This window comes from Anas platyrhynchos, chromosome W, assembly GCF_047663525.1.
Source record: "Anas platyrhynchos isolate ZD024472 breed Pekin duck chromosome W, IASCAAS_PekinDuck_T2T, whole genome shotgun sequence".
NCBI classification, from domain to species: domain Eukaryota; kingdom Metazoa; phylum Chordata; class Aves; order Anseriformes; family Anatidae; genus Anas; species Anas platyrhynchos.
In genome coordinates this window covers 9,809,618-9,836,308 of record NC_092620.1, presented here as the reverse complement: position 1 = coordinate 9,836,308, position 26,691 = coordinate 9,809,618, and the positions used below count along the sequence as shown (strand labels likewise).

Here is a 26,691-nt window from a genome sequence, read left to right as displayed (position 1 = left end):
CCACAGGCTGCAGTATGGAAATCTGCTCCACCATGGTACACCACGTGCTACAGGGGGACAACCTGCTCCACCATGGTCCTCTCCAAAGATCACAGGGGAACTTCAGCTCTGGCACCTGGAGCACCTCCTCCCCCTCCTTTTTCACTGACCTTAGTGTTTGTAGGGCTGTTTCTTACTTCTCTCTTCCAACTGCTGTTGCGCAGCAGTTTTTTCCCCTTTCTTAAATATGCTCTCACAGAGGCTCAACCAACATTACTTGTTGCCTCAGCTCTGGCCAGCAGTGGGCCCTTTTTGGAGCCAGCTGAAACTGGCCCTTATCTAACATGGGGCAGCTTCTGGACTCTATACAGAGACTCTATCCCAGCCAAAACTAGGACACAACATTATCCACCAGTGCTGCAACCCTTTCATAGAGGGCCACCAAATTTGTCAGGCACAATTTTCCCTCAGTGAAGCCATGTTGGCTGTCACTAGTCACCTCCTTATTTTCCATGTGGCTTAGCATAGTTTTCAGGAGGATCTGCTCCGTGATCTTGCCAGGCACAGAGGTGAGACTGACTGGCCTGTAGTTCCCCAGGTCTTCCTTTTTCCCTTTTTAAAAATGAGGGATCTGTTCCCCTCTTCCAGACAGTGAGAACTTTACCAGACTGCCACAACTTCTCACATATGATGGACAGTATCTTAGCAACTTCATCAACCACTTCCCCCTTCCCCCAGGACCCGCAGATATATCTCATCAGGTCCCATGGACTTGTGCACCTTCAGGTTCCCTAGATGGTCTCAAACCTCATCTTCTCCTATAGTGGGCAGTTCTTCATTCTCCCAGTCCCTGCCTTTGGATTCTGTGACTTGGGCTATATGTCTAGAGCACTTGCCAGTCAAAGTTGAGGCAAAAAAATTATTGAGTACCTCAGCCTTCTCCATGTCGCTTTTAGCTGGGTCTTCTTTAGGGGGAACAGGCTAAAGTTGTGCCAGGGGTTTTTTAGGTTGGATATTAGGAAGAACTTCTTTACTGAGAGGGTTGTTAGGCATTGGAATGGGCTGCCCAGGGAAGTGGTGGAGTCACCATCCCTGGAGGTCTTTAAAAGACATTTAGATGTTGAACTTAGTGATACGGTTTAGTGGAGGACTTGTTAGTGTTAGGTCAGAGGTTGGACTCGATGATCTTGAGGTCTCTTCCAACCTAGACAATTCTGTGATTCTGTTTCACTCACGGTGGGGATACAGTTTCTTTTAACTTCCTTTGCTGTCCTTGGTTAGCAAAGAACCTATCCCTTTGGTTGGTTTAGGTCAGCTGCCTTGGTGATGTCCCCTCCCCACTTCTTGCCCACTCCCAGCCTGCTGGCTTTTGGGTGGGTTTGGAGGGACTCTTGATGCTGTGCCAGTATTGCTCAGCAATAGACAAAACACCAGTGTGAAACCAATGCTGTTCTAGCTACAAGTGCAGAACACAACACTATATGGGCTGCTGCAAGGAAAGAACTCCATCCCAGCCAGACCCAGTACACTGGGCCATACCTTTATAATCTTACCAGGATGAGTATCTCTGTCTCCACTGTCTATGCATTTTGGTTTTGTTTTCTAAAACTCCATGATTTCTAAACTCCTTGAACCAAAGAGGCAAGGAGCCTAGGTGCGGTTGAATCCACTCCTAGTCCCAGACTTGTTCAGCTGTTTATATCAAGGTTATATATGCACGATCAATCTAAGATATAATTTTAGTGAAGCTTACAAAGTTTAGCAAGCTATTAATCACTTACCGAGGATCTGTCGTGGAAAGGAATATCTTGCAATGAGTAAGGGTTCTCTGCAGCAAGTGTGACCTTGAGAGGCATCCCTACTTAAGGGGAGAACATGTAGCAGTCAGCTGCCATGCAGAAGAGCTTAAAGAGCCCTTGTCCTGCTCATTATTTATGGGGTAAGATGATGGATTAATAGTCATATTGTTTTTTTTTCTTGGCATGTGCTACATTGGCCTTCAGCTGCTGAGCAAGACATCTATCTGTCAGTTTCTCCAGCACCCAGTTTGAGCTGATATTTTTGTCCCTATATGCATGAGCAAGACTTTGGGTATAGCCAGTACACTGGTTCGCCTGAGTCCCCAAGCATTGGCTGCCCCCCTGGCCAACTCCCTCCAGTTTTCTTTTTCAGCATGGTATCACAGGATATGGAATATTCCTTTTGTGAGTTTGTGTCAGCTGTCTGGGTTGTTTCCCCTCCCAGCTTCTTGTGTACCTGCCAGCCTTCTCACTAGCAGGCAGCATGAGAAACAAAAGAGTCCTTGACGTAATGCAAGCGCAATTCAGCAACAACGAAAACATCAGTGTGTTATCAACGTTATTGTCCATTCAGTGGATAAGGAATTGACTTGAGGGTCATACCCAAAGAGTAGTGGTCAAGGGCTCTATATCCAGGTGGAGGCTTCTGATGAGTGGTGGCCCTTGGGGGTCTGTCCTAGGACTGGTATTGTTTAATATCTTTATCAACAACATAGACAATGGGATTGAGTGCACCCTCAGCAAGTTTTCAGATGACATCAAGCTGAGTGGTGCGGTTGATACCGAACAAGGAAGAACTGCCATTCAAAGGGACCTGGACAGGCTGGAGAAGTGGGCCCGCATGAACCTAATGAGGTTCAACAAGTCCAAGTGCAAGGTTCTGCACCTGGGCTGGAGCAATCCCAGACATGAGCATAGACTGGGAGAAGAATTCATTGAGAGCAGCTCTGCAGAAAAAGACTTGGGAGTTCTAGTGGATGAAAAGCTTGACATGAGCCAGCAGTGCACACTTGCAGCCCAGAAGGCCAACTGCATCATGGGCTGCATCAAGAGAGGTGTGACCAGCAGGTCAAAGGAGGTGATTGTCCCCCTCTAGTCTGCCCTTGTGAGGCCCCACTTGGAGTACTGCATCCAGGTTTGGGATCCCCAGCACGAGAAGGATGTGGACCTGTTAGAGCGAGTCCAGAGGAGGGCTACAAAGATGATCAGAGGGCTGGAGCACCTCTCCTATGAAGAAAGGCTGAGAGATCTGAGCAAGTTCAGCCTGGAGAAGAGAAGGCTCTGGGGAGACCTCATTGTGGCCTTTCAATACTTAAAGGGGGTCTTATAAAAAAGATGGAGAAGGACTCTTTACTCAGGTAGATAATGACAGGACAAGGGGGAATGGCCTTAAACTAAAAGAGAATAGTTTTAGACTAGACATTAGGAGGAAATTCTTCATTCAGAGGGTGGTGAGGTGCTGGAACAGGTTGCTCAGAGAAGTTGTAGATGCCCCGTTCCACACTGGTGGTGTTCAAGTACAGTATGGATGGAGCCTTGGCCAACCTGATCTAGTGGGTGACATCCCTGCCTGTAGCAGGAGGGTTGGACTTAGATGATCTTTAAGGTCCCTTCCAACCCAAGCCATTCTGTGATTCTACGATTCTATGTTCAGCCTGAAGAAGAGAAGGTGCAGGGGTGACCTTATTGCAGCTTTTCAATAGTTAAAGGAGGCTTATAAAAAAGACATAGAACAACTTTTTGCTCAGGCATACAATGGCAGGACAAGGGGAAATAGTTTTAAACTAAAAGAGGGGAGATTTAGATTAGAGGTTAGGAGGAAATTCTTCACTCAGAGGGTGGTGAGGCACTGGAACAGGTTGCCCAGAGAGGTTGTAGATGCCCCATCTCTGGAGGTGTTCAATACCAGGTTAGATGAGGCCCTGAGCAACCTGATCTAGTGGGTGGCATCTCTGCCCATGGCAGGGGAGTTGGAACTAGATGATCTTTAAGGTCCCTTCCAACCCGAGCCATTCTATGATTCTATGATCCTATATCAAAAAAATGAGCACCATACCAGCTACTAGGAAGAAAATTAACTCTATCCCAGCCAAAACCATGACATGTTTCATTCTACTTCTTTTTCAAGAACTCTAGATATCACCTAAAGATGTGTAGTATGTTAGAATGTGGCCTATTCCTATGGGAATATTTTGTGATTGATACTGCCTTGACAGGTTTTAGTTATTCTACTGAAGTGTCATTTAGCCATACTGCCATGATAATCCAGTTCTTTATTTCAGTTACAACAAAAGCTCATATTTTTCCTTAGAACTTGCTATGCTTACGGAATGAACAGGAGGCATGGTTAACTTCATGTTACATCTCTGAAAACAAAACACCAGAGCTGTTTGTTCAAACCATCTACATGAGTAACCATCTGCTTCTTCTCCATCATCTTGCACTTTCTATTATGGCTTAAGAGCAATATTACTATCCATATAGTTTTGCAGCATCATTTTGGGTTGGTTTTGGCTTCCAGTTTGTTTCTGTCTAATTTTATCTGTGTATTCCATGCACTCCCAACAGGCTGATACAAAGTAAAGATGATTTAAGGATGTTTTTCCTCTGATACCTTCTTTCTTTCTACTTTATTCGCTCTTTAATTTAACGTAATTCCTAGTCATCAATATTATGCAGTAGGTTGAGATTTGCTGACTAAGAGTTACATTGTAGAATTTAGTCAATGGCCCAAGTAGACAGCATGCATCAGGGGTGCCTAGAGAGGGCAGCAAGCAGAGCATTTTGCTTAAGGGCCTCTATTTTTGGGAGTGGGTAGAGACCACCACCACAGTGCACTCTGATGTACAAGGGCTCACAGTCAGTGTTTGCCTTGCACCCATGGGGGTCTTTCCTGGTCCTGCCAAGGCAGCACCCCAAGAGCCCTTGTGGAGCTGGAACCATACATTGGGAAAGGCAGGAGCCCTCCATGATTTCTGCCAAAGAATTGTCCCAGTTTTTGTCAGGTTCCAGTGTTTAGCAAATGTTGTATGACAACTTCTTTGGATAATGCTAGAGTGCTCTCAACATATTTCTGAAATATGTAAAAGTTTTGTTCTTTTTCAGTATTGCAAATTCAGTAGAGTGACAATATTAAAGCCATTGCTGAAAAGTATGATTTCCAATACAAAAACATAGCTCCGCTACCAAGCAAATATCAAAATGCAGAAAAGAAGCATTATATTTGTGTTCTTTTCATAGTATTTCATTCGGTTTTATCCAAGATAGCATGAACTTTTTTTTGAACCTCTGTTATGTTCGTTACAGCAAGTTTTTAAATTACAAATTTAAAAGGTTTAGTCTTCAAAACACAAGGAAGGCAAGGTTTATGTTAGCCAGATCTGACATATTTTACTATTATAACGTCATTATCTGGCACAATAATATGTATTTAAATGCCCACTGCTCTTTCTACTCCCAGTAATTCTGAAACTACAATTTTCTACATATAGGAATAATTTTGTCCAGTGCTGAAAGGCTGCTGTTTCTGAGATAAAACACAACATGCTGCAGTTGTACTCAGTTTTTTGAAAGGAAGTGTGAAAAATATAACCCCTCCAAATAAATTCATTGAATTACATTGTGCAGGTAGAATGTAATCCCCATTTTTGGGTGTATTGGGTTTTCGTGGCAAGGTTTTGGTATCAGGGGGCTGCAGGGGTGGCCTCTATGAGAAGAATCCAGAAGCTGTTCCATGTTAGATAAGGGCCAGTTTCAGCCGTCTTCAAAGGGACCCACCACTGCCCAGAGCCAAGCCAACCAAGCCAATAAGTAATGTTGTTTGCACCTCTGTGAGAGCATATTTAAGAAAGCATATTTAAGACAGGGAAAAACAAACAAACAAACAAACAAAAAAAAAACAACTGTTGCACAAAAACAGTTGGGAGAGAGAGGAGTGAGAAACAATTTTGCAGACACTAAGGTCACTGAAGAAGGAGGAGGTGCTCCAGGTACCAGAGCTGAAGTTCCCCTGTGATCTTTAGAGAGGACCATGGTGGAGCAGGTTGTCCCCATGGTGTACCATGGTGGAGCAGATTTCCACGCTGCAGCCTGTGGAGGAGCCCATGGTGGAGCAGGTAGATCTGTCCTGAAGGTGGCTGCTGCTCATGGGGGACCCATGTTGGATCAGTTTGCTTGTGACAGATGGACCCTGTGGTACGGACACATATCAGAGTAGTTCTTGAAGAGCTGCTGCCTGTGGGAAGCCCGCATAGGAGCAGTTCAGGAAGGACTGTACCCCATGTGAGGGACCCCACACTCGAGCGGGGGAAGAGACTGACCATGAAGCAGGGGTGGAGATGAAGTTTTACAGACTGACTGCAACCCCCATCCCCCATTCCCCTATGTCACTTGGGGGAAGGATGTAGAAGAGGGTGGATGGGGGGAAGATGTTTTTAGTTTGCTTTTTGTTTCTCATTGCTCTAGCTTGTTAGTAATAAGTAATACATTTTATTAATCTCCCTATGCTGAGTCTGTTTTGCCTGTGATGATAACTGTTGAGTGATCTCCCAGTCCTTATCTCAACCCTTGAGCCCTTTTCATCATATTTTCTCCTCCTTTCCCTTTGAAGCGGGGGAGTGAAAGAGTGGCTGTGGTGGAGTTCAGCTGCCGAGCTGGGTAAAGCCACCACACTGGGTAATACGAAGGCTCTGGATTTTAGCAACACATGGTCAGAGTTGCGTTTTCACATTTTATTGAGAATATCACATTTATGCAAACCATAATATATCAACTCTGTAACAGGAAATAATTTTACTGAGAAATTACGGAAACAAGGTTATTTATTTGGACATCCTTACCACAAGGACTGCGTGTTTTCTATGGAGGTTTTACACTAAGTTAGTTCAGTCACAGCAGCTTTTGTCATTTAGAAAAGGCATCCAAACAATTCCTTATGACCCATGCACCATAAAATAGTTCGTTGTTATATTTCTGCATTCACACATTGTATTTTTAACATTAATATAATTGTAGATAAATCATTCAATGAAAAGTTTTGCTTATCCCCAGAGGAGTCTCTGATTACCTTTTCATTTTACAGCATCTTAAAGCTCTAGGCTCAAGCCTCCAGTTTCACCATAACATTTTCTTCTCATTCAATTAGTGTCTCTGTGTGGGGAGTATTAAGCAGCCACCCATGGCCAGTTTAATGGAAAATGTAATTAAGACCACAGTAGAAGGACCAGTAAAAGTCATAAATTGAAGAAGAAAAGATTGGGAGACTCTTGAGGTATTTTTGAAACAGCAAGGAGGCCATGACTTGCTGCAGCTGAGCAAACCAAGCTACCAGGGCAACTATGAGAAGTTCCCATGACAGTGTTCCCACATCGCCCAATTGAGGAATTTAGAAAAATATTGTTGCCAGCAGCTGGCTTCAAGGACGGGATCTACATAACTACTAATCACAAGGGGGTTGTTTTCTTGCAGGTGGGGTTGTTTTCTTGCAGTTGTTTGTCTGAGTGCACTTGAACAATAATCTTGTGTGAGACACTATCCGCCCCTGTTAAGTTTGCTATAAAAGTCAGGCTATTCAGGTAATAAAGGGAGAGCATGACCTGACCATACTAGTGTCTGTCGTGTTTTTGGCCGTTCTTCCTGCAACATATGGCGCCCGAACAGGCTGAGACCCGCAGACGCTGAGAGACACTGAGAGACCTGGCAGACGCGGAGATAGAGAGATCACGGTGAGATGCGGAGATAGATACAGAGATCGCGGAGATAGATACAGAGATAGCGGTGAGACACAGGAACAGAGCAATCACAGTGAGACGCAGAAAAGTGACGTATTGCGGTGAGACGCGGGATATCCGGGGCCGAGTTGCTATGGGAGATCGGAGGCGTCAGTGGAAACAGCAGACGACTGCACCGTGTGGCAAGCTGGCACATAGCAGAGGGGTGGAGATCATGACCCTGCGGCTTGTCTGACATAACCACGAAGAAGGAAGCAGCTATCCAGCTTCTCTCTAGTATTCTCTCTAAGACAGGTGTATCTTGCAATGTAGAAAATAGATCAAATCCTTGGTGCACTAGGCTCAGAAGGAGGGTTGTCTGAAGGAAATCCTTCTAATGTTTAGCCCAGATGAGTGGCAGCACGTAGGAGATTGCTTATGGGATAAATCCATCTCAAGTGGAAAGTTAGATAAAGGTGTAAGTGGGACGTGGCACACGGTGATTAATGAGCTGTGTGATATGAAAACCAAACAGCAGCTCGCTATGGCGGCGGTGCAAGCCTTGTCAGTACCGTCTGGGACTGACAGACCACCAAGTACAAAACCTGAGACCTCAGGAATGCAGCTGACACGATCTTTTTCGTCGGTTCCTGCACCCACCCCGGTTCGGGGTATGACCTTTCCAATAAATCAATCAGTGGCAGAAATAACTGAGGGACTATCGAAGCAGAGTGCTGATGGGGAGTGGGGGCTGCCCTCCCCACCCCCTGCACCAGAAAATCTTGATAAAGCTGTGCTGCCAGCATCTGTGCCACTGTCAGGCAGCAATAAATCCACTCAGTATGCTTTGGCAATGAGAGGTGCAGCAGCAGCTTGCGAAAACCGACCTTCAGAGGAGGAGTTGTTCCAAGAACTGCTAGTGAAATTCGAGAACTTAAAAATTAAGGATTCGGAGGAGCTTCCTCTCTCGTCTGCCCCACCGAAGCCAACTCCTTCATTATCCATCGCTACAACGCTGTCAGCACCAAGGAGGGACAGGTGCTCCGACGTCATACGTGATGCCATCATAGAAGGACATTGGCATGCTACATCCTTGGCCTGCCCTATTATCATCGACCCTGTGCAAGGCAGCGGGTTGTGGCAGCCACATGATTGCAAGCTTTTACAAGCTCGAAAAACGGTTACAGACTATGGTTTACAATCCCAGGCGGCTCGACAGATAATTCAATGGATTTTCCAGGCAGAACTAATGTGTCCACTTGACTGTCAAAACTTGGCGCGCTTATTGTTAACTCCTTCCCAATTGTTATTGTTTGAAAGGGAATGGTTGCAGTTACCACAGGGGGAAGCGGGTCGACTGCGTCAACCGGGGGACCCTCTGTATGGGATTACTGCAGAGATGTTAAAGGGAACAGGTCCTTATCTCAATACCCAGATTCAGTTGCAGTTCCTGTGATTATTCACCAAACAGCTGCACAGCTCACACTGAGGGCTCTTCTTAGTCTCCCAGGGGAAAAGAAAGCACCTCCGTTCGCATCAGTAGAACAGGCCCCTGGGGAACCATATGCTAAATTTATCGATCGGTTGTGGGCAGCAATTCCTGATCATCCTGATCTAACAGCGGAGTCTAAAAGCAGTGTGTTTAAAATGCTTGCATTTGACAATGCAAACCCAAAAACTCAAAACATCTTAGTTACACTGCCGAGAACCACACCGGTAGAGGACATGTTGGGAAGGGTACAGAGAGCTGATCAGTCCAGGCAACCAGATGTGGTGGCACAGGCTGTAAAGGACTGTCAGAGATTTGCTTTTACGGTACCCTCCATTAACAAACAGGCCCCGGCAAAGCGCTATGAATGGCTAGTGCTTCCGCAGGGGATGAAGAATTCCCCTACATTATGTCAATTATATGTGGCCTGGGCATTACAAGCAATTCGGACAGCGTGGTGTGACATAATTATTTACCATTATATGGATGACATTCGGGTCAGAATGCTTCCAGGATTCAGATTTAAAGTTTATTCAGGATACTTTGGAAGCAAAAGGGTTGAAGATAGCCCCAGAGAAGGTTCAACGGAAACAGCCATGGCTATACTTGGGATGGAACATATCAGACTCTACCATTCATCCACAGATAGTTGATATAACTATGGTATTACATAATTTGACAGATGTACAAATGTTCCTGGGTAATATTCAGTGGGGTCACTACATTGTACGGATTACTAATGACGACTTAGCTATATTACTACCTTTATTGCGGGGCAGGAGTGCAGAGCCGCAGATTACACTAACAAATGACCACCAGCAGGCTCTTTCACAAATAGTTTCTAAGGTTGCAGCTGGCACGGCTTCCAGACGTATAGCAGAAGTTGCACTTTCCTTACTGGTAAGCAATCGTGTCTCATCCATTTGTCAGGCTATTCGGGTAATAAAAAGAGAGCATGATCTGACCATACTGGTGTCTGTCATGTTTTCAGCTGTTCTTCCTGCAACATACAACAGACTAGATTTTCCAAGTTGCCTTCCACATCCCCTGAGATAGCACCTGCAGATTTCCATGGACCTACTGACTACAATAAAAAAAACCTGCTGCAGTTAACGGGACTGTTTGTCCAAAGTAGCAGCATAGAATCATATAGCAGGATTGCTATAGTGTGCTGCTTTTTAACTTCTTTTCAGGCAATGCCAAGGTGTTCTGGCTCCAAGTCTGAAAGTTTATGGGATGCTCTTGTGAGTAAGCATTTTTCAGAGCGATCATACTATACACAAGCATACTGAACTCCATGCCTTTGGGGAGAAATTGCAAGATTGCAAGTTTGCATGCAGACCCCTGCCTCCTTTTATCAATCTCATTGTGTTACTGTTGACTTAGCCTGACCATCCACTATTAATTTCACCAGCAACAAATGCACAAGCACTAGTCAGGGACATCTAACTTATTTTGCCTTGCTTTCTCACTGAGGGTAGCCACTAAAAGTTTTATTCCAGAAGAATTCTTTTCCAGTGACTTCCAGACAAATTTCCATTTAAAAGGGATTTTGGTTCCGTTTTTTTTTTTTTTAGGTAGGTTGGTTGGTTGGTTTGCTTTGCTTTTTTTTTTTTTGTTTGTTTTGTTTTGTTTTCCTGAACATGAACAGGAAAACATACACTAGAATATAATAAACACTGAAAGTCAAGCTGGATTATTTTGGGCTGATGCATCTACAGTGATATTTTGCACTGAGAATTTAATTAACAATTATTTTGATGGTAAGTAAATCAGAATAAAATTCATCTCTGTTGGGTCTGTTGGGATGGAGTCACCTTCCCTTGCAGCAGACCACACAGTGCTGTGCTCTGCACTCGTAGGTGGAACAGCACTGAAATCACTCCAGTGTTGTGGAAGAAGGACATCGAGGTGCTCGAGCGAGTCCAGAGAGGGGCGACGAAGCTGATGAGGGGTTTGGAGAACAAGTCTTACGAGGAGTGGCTGAGGGAGCTGGGTTTGTTCAGCCTGGAGAAAAGGAGGCTCAGGGGCGACCTTATCACTCTTCATAAGTACATTAAAGGAGGCTGTAGCAAGGTGGGGGTTGGTCTATTCTCCCACGTGCCTGGTGACAAGACAAGGGGGAACAGGCTAAAGTTGCACCTGGGGTGTTTTAGGTTGGATATTAGGAAGAACTTCTTTACTGAGAGGGTTGTTAGGCATTGGAACGGGCTGCCCAGGGAAGTGGTGGAGTCACCATCCCTGGAGGTCTTTAAAAGACGTTTAGATGTTGAACTTAGTGATATGGTTTAGTGGAGGACTTGTTAGTGTTAGGTCAGAGGTTGAACTCGATGATCTTGAGGTCTCTTCCAACCTAGACAATTCTGTGATTCTGTGATTCTATGACCTCTGGGGTTCTGGAGCCGGGGCTATCGAGGATCAGAAGCCAGTTACACACCAACTGAAAAAGAAATATTAACAGCATATGAGGGGATTCAAGCCGCTTCAGAAGTTGTTGGTACAGAAGTACAACTCCTCTTGGCCCTACAGCTACCTGTGTTACATTGGATGTTCAAAGGGAAAATCCCCACTACACACCATGCAACCGACGCTACGTGGAGTAAATGGGTAGCGTTAATTACACAGCGGGCTCGAATGGGGAAACCCAACCGCCTGGGAATCCTGGAAGAGATTATGGACTGGCTGGAGGGCAGGGATTTTGGAGTACCGACAGAAGAGGTAACTCGTGCTGAAGAAGCACCACCATACAATGAGTTGCCAGAAGACAGAAAGCAGTATGTGTTGTTTACTGACGGATCCTGCCGTGTGGTAGGGAGCCATTGGAAGTGGAAAGCTGCTGTGTGGAGTCCCACACGACAAGTTGTGGAGGCCATGGAAGGGGAAGGTGAGTCAAGTCAGTATGCAGAAGTGAAAGCTATACAACTGGCCCTAGAGATTGCTGAAAGAGAAAAATGGTTGGTACTGTATCTCTACACTGACTCATGGATGGTGGCAAATGCTCTGTGGGGGTGGCTGCAGCAATGGAAAGAGAGCAACTGGCAGCACAGAGGTAAACCTGTCTGGGCTGCTACCCTGTGTCAAGATATTGCTGCCTGGGTAGAAAACCTGGCTGTAAAGGTACGTCATGTAGATGCCCATATGCCTAAGAATCGTGCTACCGAAGAACATCAGAACAATGAAGAAGTAGATCGAGCTTCGAAAATTGAAGTGGCTCAGGTGGACCTGGACTGGGGACGTAAGGGTGAGCTGTTTGTAGCTCGATGGGCCCATGAAACATCAGGACATCTACGAAGGGATGCCACATACAGATGGGCTCGTGATCGAGGGGTGGACCTGACCATTGAGGCCATTACACAGGTTACCCATCAGTGTGAGACCTGTGCTGCAATCAAACGAGCCATGAGGGTAAAGACTCCCTGGAATAGGGGGAGATGGCTTGGATTTCGAAATGATGAGGCCTGGCAAATTGACTATATTGGACCATTCCCACAAACCCACCAAGGCAAACGTTACATACTCACCATGGTAGAAGCAACTACTGGGTGGCTGGAAACATATCCAGTAAAGCATGCCATGGCCCGAAACACTATCTTGGGCCTGGAAAGACAGGTGCTGTGGCGACATGGTACACCAGAGAGAATTGAGTCCGACAATGGTAGTCATTTCCGAAACAATTTGGTCACCTCCTGGGCCAAGAGCCATGGCATTGAGTGGGTGTATTACATCCCTTATCACCCACAAGCCTCTGGGAAGGTTGAGAGGTACAATGGACTGTTAAAAACTATTCTGCGAGCATTGGGTGCTGGGACGTGGAAACATTGGGATATAAATCTACCAGAGGCCACTTGTCTAGTTAACAACAGGGGGTCTGACAGCCGTCCTGGTCCTGCTGAAACAAAACCCCTACACACTGTGGGAGAAGCTAAAGTCCCTGTAGTGCATGTGGGAAAGTGGATGGGGAAGGTGTTGTGGGTTGCCTCTGCCAAAAGGCAAACCCACTCGTGGGATTGTCTTTGCCCAAGGACCGGTGTATACCTGGTGGGTAATGCAGAAGGATGGGGATATCAAGTGTGTGCCTCAAGGAGATTTGACACTGGGAGAAAATTATAACTGTCATCCAAGTTATGTGTTGTAGGAGGACACTGCAGAACCAACGACAGGTCAACTTTGCAAGGAACCAGGCAAGTGCAACAGTGACGTGAGGTAAGCTGGTGCTGGTGTCGAGAAAACCAACTTCGCCTGCCCTGAGTGACCACTTTGACAGATGAAGCTGAAACCATCAACAGTTTTTATGAACATTTTGGAAAAAGACCTATGGAATGAAAATAAGTACAGACATATAAATGCTTCAATGGACAGAGAACAAAGGTGATGAGAGCATCTATATACTAAACTGTGTGGTACTTGATTGTGACACAAATGTTATGAAATAAGGGGTGGAGGTTGTGTTGGGTCCGTCTGGGCTGGAGTCACCTTTCCCTGCAGCAGCCCACACAGTGCTGTGCTCTGCACTCGTAGCTGGAACAGCACTGATATCACTCCAGTGTTGTGTCTATTGCTGCATAGTGCTGGCACAGCACTGATATCACTCCAGTGTTGTGTCTATTGCTGCATAGTGCTGGCACAGCATCAGGACTCCTTCCAAGCCCCCAAGAGCCAGCAGGGGGTGGGCAAGTGATGGGGAGGGGACATCGCCAGGACAGCTGACCTAAACCAACCAAAGGGATATTCCATAACACCTGATGTCACACTCAGCAATAAAAAGGGGGGCTCTCGTGGGGGAGGAGGTTGTTCCTCCTGAACAACCACTACGCGTTTTGAGGCCCTGCTTCCCAGGACGTGGCCGAACACTGCTCGTTGATGGGAAGTAGAGAATAATTTTTTTTCCCTCTCTCTGTGCTTCCGCACGGACTTATTGTTTCTTTTGTTTCTTTTTCTCCCCATTCCCTTTCCCTTTAATTAAACCTTTCTCATCTCAAACCTTGAGTTCTCTGTGTTGTATTTTCTCCCCCTTCCTCTTTGAGGAGAGGGGGAGTGAGAGAGCGGTTGTGGTGGAGCTTGGCTGCCCACCTGAGTAAAACCACCACACCATCTCATCTTCCAAGATCTGAATTTGTTCTCTACTGCTAATGGCAGTTAAAAAATAGTAAAATATTATTTTAGCAAGTAAAGTAAGCTAATATAATTCTGAAAGAATGAGAGGAGTCAATTTGCTAATGGAACCAATGTGTTTTATATTTGTCACAAATGCATTTATATTGAATCACATATTTGACCATCATTATTCTCGTGCTTTCTCATTTATAAACAGCAGATAGTAATACTTGCTATTCTTTTGAAAGCTGTTTGAAATACATGATAAAAGGAGATGTACCAAGGATTAATAATTTTTCAAATTATTGGCCACATTTAGCCATGTTCTGCTAGAAGATATTCAGTTCTTAGCAAAAATAAATGTATTTATTCTCTGCATTTTTGTTTACATTTATTTTCTTCCCCTCAATTTCCTACATGTATATTTGACTTTTAAGGATTTTTCTCCTAATGTTCCTCTATTATTTTCTTTACCTTAATCATTTATCTGCTTGATGTCATTGATTTAAAAAGCAGAGAGATGCTGTCACCATGTAAATTAGTTGAATGTGAGATTTCATAACATGAGAGAATTATCAATCTTGTTTGTTTTCCCTTTTGCTGTCTCTTAGCCTGAGACATCTCATCTGAGGTCTGCTCATCTACTCTCCAGATACACTTTTAGCATGCTGTGATAATACTAACAAAGGAAGTTGTGGTTTAACCCATCTGGCAGCTAAGCACCACACAGCCGTTCACTCACCCTCCCCTCACAGCGGGATGGGGGAGAGAATCAAGAAAAAAAGTAAAAGCTTATGTGTTGAGATAAAGACATTTTATTAGGAAAGAAAAGAAATAAAATAATAACAATAATAATAATAACAATGTTGTCGTGGTTTAACCCGGCCGGCAGCTAAACACCACGCAGCCGTTCGCTCACCCTCCCCCCTCCCTCTCTGGGACGGGGGAGAGAAATGGAGAGTGAAGCCCGTGAGTTGAGATAAAGACAGTTTAATAAGACAAGAAAATAATAATAACAAAATAATAATAACAATAATAATAATAATGATACAATGGTGATAATACGAAAGTAATAGTATGTACAAACAAGTGATGCACAATGCAATTGCTCACCACTCGCTGACCGATGCCCAGCCTAACCCCGAGCAGTCCGGCCCCCTCCCCCCGGCTAGCCACCCCTATATATTGTTTAGCATGACGTCAGATGGTATGGAATACCCCTTTGGCTAGTTTGGGTCACCTGTCCTGGGTCTGTCCCCTCCCAGGTCTTACTGCACCCCCAGCCTGCCCGTTGGCAGGACAGAGCAAAAGGCTGAGATGTCCTTGGCTTAGTATAAGCACTGCTCTGCAACAATTAAAGCATCGGGGTGTTATCAGCACTCTTCTCATCCTAAGCCAAAACACAGCATTCCACCAGCTACTAGGAAGAAAATTAATTCTGTTCTAACTGAAACCAGGACAAATGTGTACAAAACAAGTGATGCACAATGCAATTGCTCACCACCCGCTGACCGATGCCCAGCCTATCCCTGAGCAGCAGCCCCCCCACCCCAGCCAGTCACCCCATATTAATTGTTCAGCATGATGTCAGATGTTTGGGTCAGTCTGTCCCCTCCCAGCTCCTTGTACACCCCCACCCTTCTTGCTGGCAGGACAGTATGAGAAGCTGAAAAGTCCTTGGCTTAGTGTAAGCACTGCTCTGCAACAATTAAAACATCAGCATGTTATCAGCATTATTCTCAACCCAAATCCAAAACACAGCACCATATCAGGTGCTAGGAAGAAAATTAACTCTATACTAGCTGAAACCGGGACAGGAATTTATCGTATCTCTGTGAATTTAAAATTCAGGCACACTGGAAAAAGGTCTACTATAAACACATTTTTTTTCTAGCCAGAATATGAGACTGAAAAGTTTTCTGTGTTGGGGTAATAGTGTATCCAGTACAATATAATGATATAGCTCTCTTTCTACTTGTGATACAATGCCTCTGGCTTAGTATAACCTCACTATACAGTATATTGAGTTTACTGAAATTCTGGAGGCTGATAATAATTAAGTGATAAGACATGACATGTAGTATTTTATTATGCAATCCCAGAATGCTTAGGTGAGTAGTTAGGCACACAGCTAATTGCTTTGAACCACCTGGAATAATTATTTTTATACATAACATGGATAGTGGTAGGGAATGATCTGGTTTGCTTGCAGATATGCAGTTATCACATCCTAGCCACCTTGGGAAAAACCGATATGCTTAGTAAATAGACTGATATTGACTGAAGTAATAATGATCAAGGATGAACATTGCTGCTGTTTTGATGATTGACAGGGATAAACACGTGACCCAAGGCATAGTAATAGGCCATTAGTCTCCAAGCAGAGCCCTGAAATGCAGTTGTGGGTGTTATTATAAACTGAGACTGACTGCAGGTATTTCAAGTTTAGATGATGGGCCAGAATAAGGCAGCATCCTTGAGTAAGCATAGGGTATGTCAAGGGAACACGGTGTGCATGAGCTCCATGATTTAGATGCATGCTAAACTTTTCATAGGGACTGTAATAATGTGTAAGTTGCCCCAAATAGCTTCTAATCTTCTTTTTTGAAATGCTTAATATATTTTCATTCAGTTGATTTAACCTGTCCTAAAAGGTTACATTTCCAGAAAATGGGATATACTTAATATGGACACTTTGTCCTCTTATGTCAGGTTTAATCAATTATTGCCTTGGTTTTCAAATTTGTTTGTTCACCTTTCCGAGCCTTAGCTCATACTGGGTTGAATCTGGGGTCTAATGAAAGTCACCATAATAACTGCATCTTGTCTTCATTGCAGTCTTAATGACATAATGGTCTATCCTTGTATATTACTACTTATAGATGTAGAGCTTAGGGATATGGTTTAGTGGGGACTGTTAGCGTTAGGTCAGAGGTTGGACTCGATGATCTTGAGGTCTCTTCCAACCTAGAAATTCTGTGATTCTGTGATTCTGTGATTATGCTGCATACATGTATATTGGATAATGACTACATAAATATTTCCCAATGATAGCAATTACTAGTTAAGTTTGAAAACTGCACTGAACATTGGGAGCAGTTATTCTCTCTATGCAAGACGCCAGACTTGGGTGTCCAGGTTAGGAAGGAAATCTGTCTGCTTCCTATATCGTTAGAAGAAGATGAGATGGTGTTCAGAGCAGGAGCCTAATCTGGGTGCTGTGAACAGCACTCTGCAAGAGTGCCCCTTTTCCTCCACTCATTGCAATGGGAACTGAGGAATCATAGAATCATAGAATGATTTAGGTTGGAAGGGATCTTAAAGATCATCTAATTCCACCACCCCCCTGTTGTGGGTATGGACACCTCCCACTAGACCAGGTTGCTCAAAGTCCTTGAATACTTCCAAGGATGTGGCATCCCCAACTTCTCTGGGTAATCTGTTCCATTGCCTCACCACCCCTTTAAGTACTGAAAGCTTGATAAGGCTATAAGGAATATGAACCTTTCAATTCAGGCCACTAGATTAAATGCCTAAAAATTAACTGTGGTAACTAAAGCTTATAATGGTAACATTTTATATTGTGTATGGAAAGTGACCAAGTTACCAATTTTGAATGAAGGCTAAAGTATTTCTGGGTGCTTAGCTGATGACAAGTCAAAAAGGCATTGGTTCATTGTTGGCATGTAAAGGTGGTATATGAAGCCCTGCTGAAGTGAATGAACACTTTGTCACTTGTTCAGTTGTTGAGTTTCATCTAAACTTAAATGTCCAAATAAAATGGTAGTTAAAGAAATGACTGGAGATGAAACTCTTGATTTTGCCTCTTGAAATATTCATTGATGGCCAAGATGACCAGAAGGAAAAATGATTGATGTATACTTTAAATGAAAGCAAGTTCATTTACTTTACCTTTTTTCCTCTGCCTCCATGTCATATTGGTAGATGCTAACCCATAACCTCATCCTATAATATTGATTCAGGTTTGTTCTCACTGAATGTCACCTGGTTTCCTAGCAACACACACATGCCACAACCATTTTGTAATGCAAACCATTCTATAAAAGGTGTGGTATATAAACTGAAAGTGAAACAGTGGTATATAAACTGAAATTTAATGAAATAGTAAAGTATATGAAATAGTAAAGTAAATGAAATGAAAAGGAAAAGGAAATGAAAAGAAATGAAATAGTAAAGTAAAAGCTTGTGGGTTGAGATAAAGACAGTTTAATAGGACAGAAAAGGAAGACAAATAATAATAATAATAATGATAATGATAACAGTAATGTGAGAAACAATCTGTAGCCAATAACACAGGTTCAGGCAAGGATCTCAGTGAGGTAGCATTTTTATTCGTGATTGTAATGGCAGGCATCCTGCAAGCAGGAGTGCACAGCAAAAGTATATCATAAGCTTATATTCCCTATTTCCTGACACTTGATTCCTCCCGTTTTCTCATTGGCTGAGTACTACAGGTTCACAACCTACTTGACGCACTTCTATGCCATATATGTACAATTTTATTTGACCAACCATTAATTTCTCCTTTTCCTTTTTTTTTTCCTTCTTCTCTTGTGACAAGAGGGCCTGTGATTTTTTGTTTTTACAGATTTTGCACTGCTCATCCTGTTTTCCCTAGATGTCCTCCGTATTTTGGGACAGTGGGACCTTCCCCTTATCTGCTTAACATGCTCCACACTGCTATGCCTCTGTTATGCCTTCCCAATCACTTTTGAATATGCAAGGTTAGTGGAATTTTCCACTGCAAAAATACAACTTTAATTCTCACAATTCCCCCCTCCTCTTCTTTTCTTACTCCTATTGTTGCTTTTGTACCTTTTTACATTCCCCACTCTTGAGTTTTTCCAACATTTCCCTGTTCCTTTTCACTAGAAGATTAGCTGGAGTCCTCTTAATTCTGTGTGTATGGGTCTGTGGTGTAACTGCCTGAAGTAACTAGGAAAATAAAACTAACATTCACATTTTAAAGAAAATGTACAGCATTGAAGAGGCTTTCAGGGTAGGGTGTAGCTGCATTACCTGAGCGTTCCCTAGGCTTCCAACCTTAGATGCTATCGCGCTGGGGAAACCTGGTGTGCTAGCTCTAAGGAACAGTACGGAGCGTAGAGTGGAGTGGAGACACCACGGCTAGGCTCTGTGACCAGGTGGGGACTCAATTGTTCTTGTGCACACCGAGACCGATAAGCTGCACTTTTTGCTACCCCGAGCCAAGGACCTGTCATGTTTTGACAAATGCTGTCCCCTAGTGTACTTTTGCTCATTATAATATCATTATAATACCAAAACACACCTCCATCCCAAAAGCTACCCGCCTCCAAGGTGCGACCACCCCTCACCGAGCATGCACTCTGAATTTCTTGGAGCCTATTACTTTAAACAGAGACGGGAGAACTTTTCACCAATCATAACTAAGATATGCTTGACTAGAGCCACTCAAGCTCCACCTAAAAGATACAAAATAATATAAATAGGCCTAAGAGAGAGGGGATGTTAGGGAAGATACTATCCCGAGGGAATACAACATCCTTAGGACCTCCTGACTCCTGGGACCAGTCGACGGGCTGAGCTTCTCTTCCCCCCCCCCCCATTGGGACACCTTTGGGTGAGATTTGAACACTTGGTTATAAAAATTTCTAGAATCTTTGATCCTTTTAACACGTTAATTTCTAGGCTGCCCACCTGTAACACCTGTGTATTTCACGCATGCTAGCTTGCTTTTGCAGACAGTCACTATCGCCGGCAATCCAAAGAACCTGTGTACCTGTTGCTGTAATAAATCACACTTGATTGCATTGTTATAGCTCTCATTAAGCGCAACTAGGGTAAGGGTGGTTATACGTTATTGGTGAATCTGTGACTGTGATGGTTCAGTGTTCTGAATCCAACCAGACCCCTAACGGTTAATGCTTTATTGGTGAATCTGACTGGACCCCTAACGGTTAATGCGCTATTGGTGAAATCTGTGATTGTGATAGTTCAGTACCCTGAATCCGACCGGGCCCATAACGGTTAATCAGCTACACCCCTTAACGCGAAAGGGTCCCAAGGGGGCTTTGGCTTTGTATGTCTTCAATAATAGTTACATTTGGAATTATCGCCCCCAGGGTATAATCTCTCTTCCATCCTCAGGGCAACACATTCCTCGCTTTATTACCACATAGCCATTACCACCCCTTGCCGTTTGGGACTGGCCATCTGGTTACAGGATGATTCCCATGTTGTGTCTGATGTGCATTATACATATTAGCATTCCTGTAGCTACCATATTTGGTACTGTATGGATAATTTCCTATCTCACACGTAACATTTCTACACCTAGGATCAGTATTATTGTCCCGTGAATTTTCATCAGTATGGAGAATAATCAAGATACTAATATAAAAACCAGAATACCCTGGAAACACTCTAATTCTATGTAATCCAACTCTTTTTCCCAATTACACGTGGTATTCATTAATTTTTCCTAAGGAAAAGTTAAATGTCAATTTACAACTATGATTCACACCTCCTCCTTATTTTTAATTTTAAAGGTTCGCCTATAGGAACAGTCTCTCAGGTCTCATACTTAGGAATTATCTATTCTAGAATTACCTTAGCTACCGCATTCGCAGCAGCAGATACTGATGGGAAAGTTTCCACCCAGCCTGACAAATGATTGACCAAGACTAGTAACTATTAAATCTACGTACTCTAGGGAGTTCTGTAAAATCTACCTGTATACTTTGGAAGGGTTGAATTCCTGGTTCTCGCCCCGCTTTGGACTGACTGCAGATAATTTTCCTATTTACCTTCTGACATCCTACACAACTCCTGCATACTTGCTTAGCCAGAATACAGATATTCCTACATATACATGTATATACATGTATTTCCCTAGCACAGCATTGGAGGTATGCCTCCAACCACCTGGGTTTCCCCGGGTCCTCCAGCATTGCCCTCAGCCTTTCCCAGGTGTGTCCCACACCATCAGGAGCCTGGAGGCGACAAAACATGGACTCCTCAATGCCAGGTGGAGATTAAACAAGGTGCTTCTTCCTCAGCCCCCCCGAATCAAATACAAATAGAAAGCTCCAGCAGCCACAACACGCGGGGGAAGAAGCAACGCCGGGACCTGGCCACCTCAGGACACCTGTAGCTGCAAACACCCAAACCCAACAGCGAGCAAGGAGGTTGCAGCCAACAGAGGAGAAGCAGAGATGAGAAAGCAGACACAGGAGTTAGGAACGTTGTTACTGTTTACCATCTGTTTTACTACTGTAAAACTTTTACTATCTGTTTTACTACTTGGCCATCAGGTCAAGCGAGGTGATTCTCCACCTCTATCAAAACTCTTATGAGACCCCAGTTGGAGTACTGGGTTCAGCTCTGGAGCCTCCAGCAAAAGAAGGACATGGAAGCATTAGAACGAAAACCAAGGATGGCCACAAAGATGATGAAGGGTCTGGAAAATCACTCCTAAAAAGACAGGCTTAGGGAGTTGGGGTTGTTCAGCCTGGAAAAGAGAAGGCTCCAGGGAAAACTTATAACAACTTTCCAATAACTAAAAAGGGCCTACAGGAAAGATAGAGATGGAGTGTAGTGATAGGACAAGAAGCAACAACTTTAAACTAAAAGAGTGTAGATTTAGAATGGATATAACAAAGAAATTCTTCGCTATTGTATTGGGTTTATGTGTCAAGGATTTGGTAGTAGGGGGCTGCAGGAGAGGCCTCTGTGAGAAGAATCCAGAAGCTGCCCCACATTACATAAGAGCCAGTTTCAGCCAGCTACAAAGGGATCCAACGCTGCTCAGAACCAAGCCAATAAGTGATATGATTGCGCCTCTGTGAGAGCATATTTAAGAAAGGGAAAAAAATTGCTGCACAACAGTCAGAAAAAGTCAAAAGTTGTTCAAAAATCACATAACAAACTATGAAAAACTGCTTTGGATGGAACCCATGGTACAAACCCATATTGGAGCAGTTCTTGAAGAGCTGCTGTCCATGGGAAGCCCATGTAGGGTCACAGTTTGGGAAGGACTGCATCCTGTGGGAGGAACCTCACGTTGGAGCAGGGAAAGAGTGACTGTGAAGGAGCAGCAAACACAAAGTATTATGGACTGACTGCAACCCCCATTCCCTGTTCCCCTGCACTGCTCAGAGGGAGGATGTACAAGAGGGTGGATGGGGGAAGAAGATGTTTTTAGTTTACTTTTAGTTTCTCACTCTTCTAGTCTGCTAGTGACAGGCAATAAATTCTATTAATCTCCCTATGCTGAGTCCATTTTGCCCGTCATGATAATTGTTGAGTGATCTCCCTATCCTTATCTCAACCCTTGAGCCCTTTTCAATGTATTGTCTCCCCCTTTCCCTTTGAGGAAGGGGAGTGAGAACACAGTTGTGGTGGAGTTCAGCTGCTCGGTAGGGTAAAAACACCACAACTATGAGGCACTGGAACAGGTTGCCTAGAGAAGTTGTGGATGCCCCATCCCTGGAAGTGTTTAAGGCCAGGCTGGATGGAGCTTTGAGCAACCTGGTCTAGTGGAAGGTGTCCCTGCCCATGTCAGGGGGTTTGGAATTAGATGATCTTTAAGGTCCCTTCTGTTATAAATGAGGTCTCAACTCAATCTGAATTTTGTAATATTTATAAAACAAATATTTCTAAAAGGTATAAAAGCTATAAAAGGTATAAAAGGCAAGTAAACAGTGCTGGGTGTGCGGGGAGTCTACGCTCCACCAACACGCACACACAAACATCAAACATTCTAAATATACAGAACATTGCTTTACATACTAAACACAAGCATGCCTATATATACATACAATCAGGAAAGGTAACAAACAATCCTTTAAGTTCCATGACTTAACACTCTCCATTTTCCATTCCTTTTCTTGATTACTAACAAGTCTCCATTTTCCATTCCTTTTGAACAATATGTCTCGTTTTAAGTTGTCAAGCAACTCGGTCTTTGGGCCTTATGTATCCCGTTCTTCCCAGATCGAAGAAAAGCATATCCATCTCCTTTTCAAGGCCAATAGGCCTGGGTCAAAAGGCACGTCCAGGTCAACATGGGGCATAACAGCAAAAGCCTTCGATGGCTGTGGCAGCAGAGGGGCCGATGGTGATGGCGTAGCAGTCGGATCAGTAAAGGAGCCCGCAGCTCCCTCACTATCTGGCAAGCCACATGTTTGTGATTGTGGCTCCACATGGTTCTTTAAGGCCTCAGAGATTGCTCGCCAGTGCCGAGCAATCCCACTGCAACCTTGTCGTTTTTAGTTGCAGAGTCCCACACCTTGACCTCAGTTTGGTCCCATATTTCAGGCTCATAAACTGTCCGATTGTTAATAAGGAGAATAAGCTGTAAGGTAACCAGGACAGTCTTTGTTTCTAAGGATGTATGATTCCCCATAATGCGCAACTGCTTACCAGCAAGAGGCAGTTGTGTGCACAGGTCCACTTCTCTCAGCTTGAGCTTCTCTCCAGCTCCAGTGCGCCCATTTCCAGCGACTGTCTGTACTGCTTCTCTGAGCAGTTTGCTGAGTTTGGCCGAACCTATCTTCTTGAGGCAATCAATGTGCCTGTTCCCGTCCTGGTCTCCATTCTGCCAGCCTGTTCCTCTTCACTTCTTTTTCCTGCTTCTTTATTGATGTAACTTCATCGTGCTGCCTTTTTTTTTTTTTTTTTTTTTTTTTTTATCTTGAGGGCAGGCTCCCCTTTTATACCCTTCTCTCCACAGCAGTTCTTTTCAAAACAACTTTTTCATTGGTCAAACAACTTTGAATGTAACAACAACAGCAAACACCCAGAAATTTCCATGCCTTAACGGCTGGAGAACAAGAGAACCATCTGGAGAACAAGAAACCGGAGACTGCATGGAGTCTCATGAATCACCCTTCTTTGTTCCCTCTAAACTCTTTTATATTCCTGATGGCCTCATCGTTAAGAGTCTAATGTTATCTCAGTCATGGGGTTTTCCAACCCCCATGGCCACATTCCTAAATCTCCCCCTTCTTTATTAATATCAACCATTTTCTCGACACGAATTACCACTCCATATATAACACTTCCAACCCAAACCATTCCATGATTCCACATAGATCAATCAACCAGCAAACTGACTATAGGTATAACTGGTACCCCCTGCTCCTGACCCCTGACAGTATGGTTAGCATAACCAGCAATAAGGCAAATATCCGTAATATGTAAGCAGGCTGTTAATGTATACCCCTGCCCCCTTCTCCTCCCCCTTTCTGGCCCCAGGGTGTGAGGACACCCTTTGTCATGGTGATAAAAAGCATTAGTGTTATCAAGACCCAAGTGCTGAATCACCAAGAGGGTATGGGGGAACCAACTGACAGGGTGATTAAGTTTCTCAGGGCTATCAATACCCAGGTGCGGGGTTGCCAGGAGATGATGACATCCTTCCTGGAACAGGGAAATGTAAGAGCACAGGGTGCATTGTCTATAAAAATCGAGCAGCAACAAGCCCTAATTGGGACTTAGACTGGAAGTGCTGCCGGGCAACAAAACCCGTGATATCCTTCCCCCTCACCCAGTGGCCAGGGCTGCCTCCACCACTCCACCATCACCTTTTTCCTCAGAGGACTGAGTGAGTGACTCATGTTCTTTTACATAAAGCCTGAGTCTAGGTTATGATTATATTACACAGTGAACAATAAGAATTTGACCCAATCTGCAGAAGGTCCATCCAGGTAACTGAAAAGCTTGTGTAACTCACAATTCTAGAAATTCTGTGCAACTATAAGCTACGCTAAGTGCTAGAAACTGTAGATAAGCCATACTGATTGTTAATATATTTTTAATGTAATAATAAAAATAAATCTATAATTGAAACCACAACCCTGTTGCAGTCCTCATTCTGCCAAGGGTCCCTAAAGAACCTGCCTGTCCTCCATAGTGCTGGATGACAACAGGAATAAGCTTCCTATTTCTATCAAACTGAAGAGAAGAAAGTGAGGCGGGGGGAGGGGGGAGCATAAAACAGTCAATATCTCAAAAAAAAACTTACCTTCAGACTTTAACTTTGTAAGAACAAAAATCAGGTAGTTGTTGAAATCTGGATACTGACTGAGTTCTTCTAGTTTCTGAAGAGAGAACCTGTTAAGGAAAAGCTGAATTTGGTACACACAGCATTTATAGCTTTCTAGATACAAAGATTATTGAATGAGTTTATGTACTACTGTGTCATTTCAAACAGCAATGACCATAAGCTCACAATACACAGAGTGAGAACAATCTGAAAGTAGTTTCTGCAGTTTTCATACTGAAGCAATAGCTTTTAGCTAAGGTGAAATCTGAAATTAATAAAATAAAATAAAATAAAATAAAATAAAATAAAATAAAATAAAATAAAATAAAATAAAATAAAATAAAATAAAATAAAATAAAATAATAAAAACCCAGGGACAAACACACAAACTGATGCTTAAATATAATCAAATCCTGAAAAAAAGCTTCCTCTTAACAGTTTTGGATTTCAATATTTACACTTTGAAGCCCATGATACCTAATAAATCCACTGAGAGACAATCACATAAGTCTTTATTTGTATCTGCAACAATAAAACAGCTATTATGATTCTGATAAGCTACTCATTTTCTTATTATTAGAAATATACTTCTTCATGATTAACTAACCACATCCTGAGCTTTCAGCAGTTAGATTGTTAACTGCAAATGCCCAGATATTTGTACCAAGAAGTTTATGCTTATCCACTGTCTCCTAATAAAAATAAAATAAAAATCTGTATTCATACCCATTTTCTACAATGTCAACTCATTGAACGAGCATCTTACTAGCAATACCAACATATTCACTATGCCCTTGAGAGAACCACAAGAATTACATTTCTTAACAGCTATGAAGCTATATAGCAGTTTTTCTAGAATTTGTAACTCTTTCTACCTCAAACCTCCAAGTATTCTGACACTGCTTGACTAGAACATTAACCTGGCATTCTTGTTATACCCTGTTCTCACACCCTGCTATTCATTAGTATCCTCCTTATTCCTTTCCTCCTAATTTCTAACCTAAATCTCCTCTGCCTTAGTTTAAAACCATTCCCCCTTGTCCTATCACTATCAACACATGTAAACAGGTGTTCCCCCTCCGGTTTATACACTCCCTTCAAGTACTGGAAGGCCGCAATGAGGTCTTCCTGGAGCCTTCTCTTCTCCAAGCTGAACAAGCCCAGTTCCCTCAACCTTTCTTCATAGGGGAGGTGCTCCAGCCCTCTGATCATCTTAGTGGCCCTCCTCTGGACCCGTTCCAAGAGCTCCACATCCTTCTTGCGCTGGGGGCCCCAGGCCTGCACACAGGGTGGGGTCTCACAAAGGCAGAGTAGAGGGGGACAATCACCTCCCTCTCCCTGCTGGCCGCCTCTTTTTTAATGCAGCCCAGGACATAGTTGGCCTTCCAGGCTGCAAGTATGCACTGCTAGCTCATGTCCAGCTTCTCGTCCAGAAGGACGTCCATCAAGTCCTTCTCTGCAGACTACTCTCAAGTTCTTCTTTGCCCGGTCTATATAAATACCTGGGATTGCCCCAGCCCAAGTGCAAAAGCTTGCACTTGGCCTTGTTGAACCTCATTAGGTTCTCATGGG

The 26,691-nt window shown here is 43.6% G+C and overlaps 2 protein-coding genes across 5 annotated transcripts in view; one reads left to right on the top strand and one right to left on the bottom strand.

The window, feature by feature from the left end:
* The window catches only part of LOC113842230 (uncharacterized), a 58,627-nt gene that overhangs the window by 5,724 nt on the left and 26,212 nt on the right, over positions 1-26,691 (top strand). Inside the window, exon 3 of one of the 3 annotated variants that reach the window (XR_003494551.3) lies at positions 13,111-19,692. Coding sequence is in view for 1 of the 3 variants with exons in the window: in XM_072030627.1 (XP_071886728.1) it covers positions 11,523-13,085 (1,563 nt within the window). In the remaining 2 variants the exon portion in view is untranslated. Of the gene's footprint in view, positions 1-10,837; positions 19,693-26,691 lie in introns of those variants that run through there. The other 2 variants (XR_003494550.3, XM_072030627.1) reach the window with 2 other exon arrangements.
* LOC101797198 (RNA-directed DNA polymerase from mobile element jockey) overlaps positions 22,698-26,691 on the bottom strand; it is a 30,613-nt gene continuing 26,619 nt past the window's right edge. Inside the window, exons 6-7 of one of the 2 annotated variants that reach the window (XR_011805645.1) lie at positions 25,099-25,187; positions 22,698-23,915 (exon numbers count right to left, since the gene is read on the bottom strand). The gene's annotated coding sequence lies outside the window, so the exon portion shown is untranslated. Of the gene's footprint in view, positions 25,188-26,691 lie in introns of both variants that reach the window. The other variant, XR_011805644.1, reaches the window with a different exon arrangement.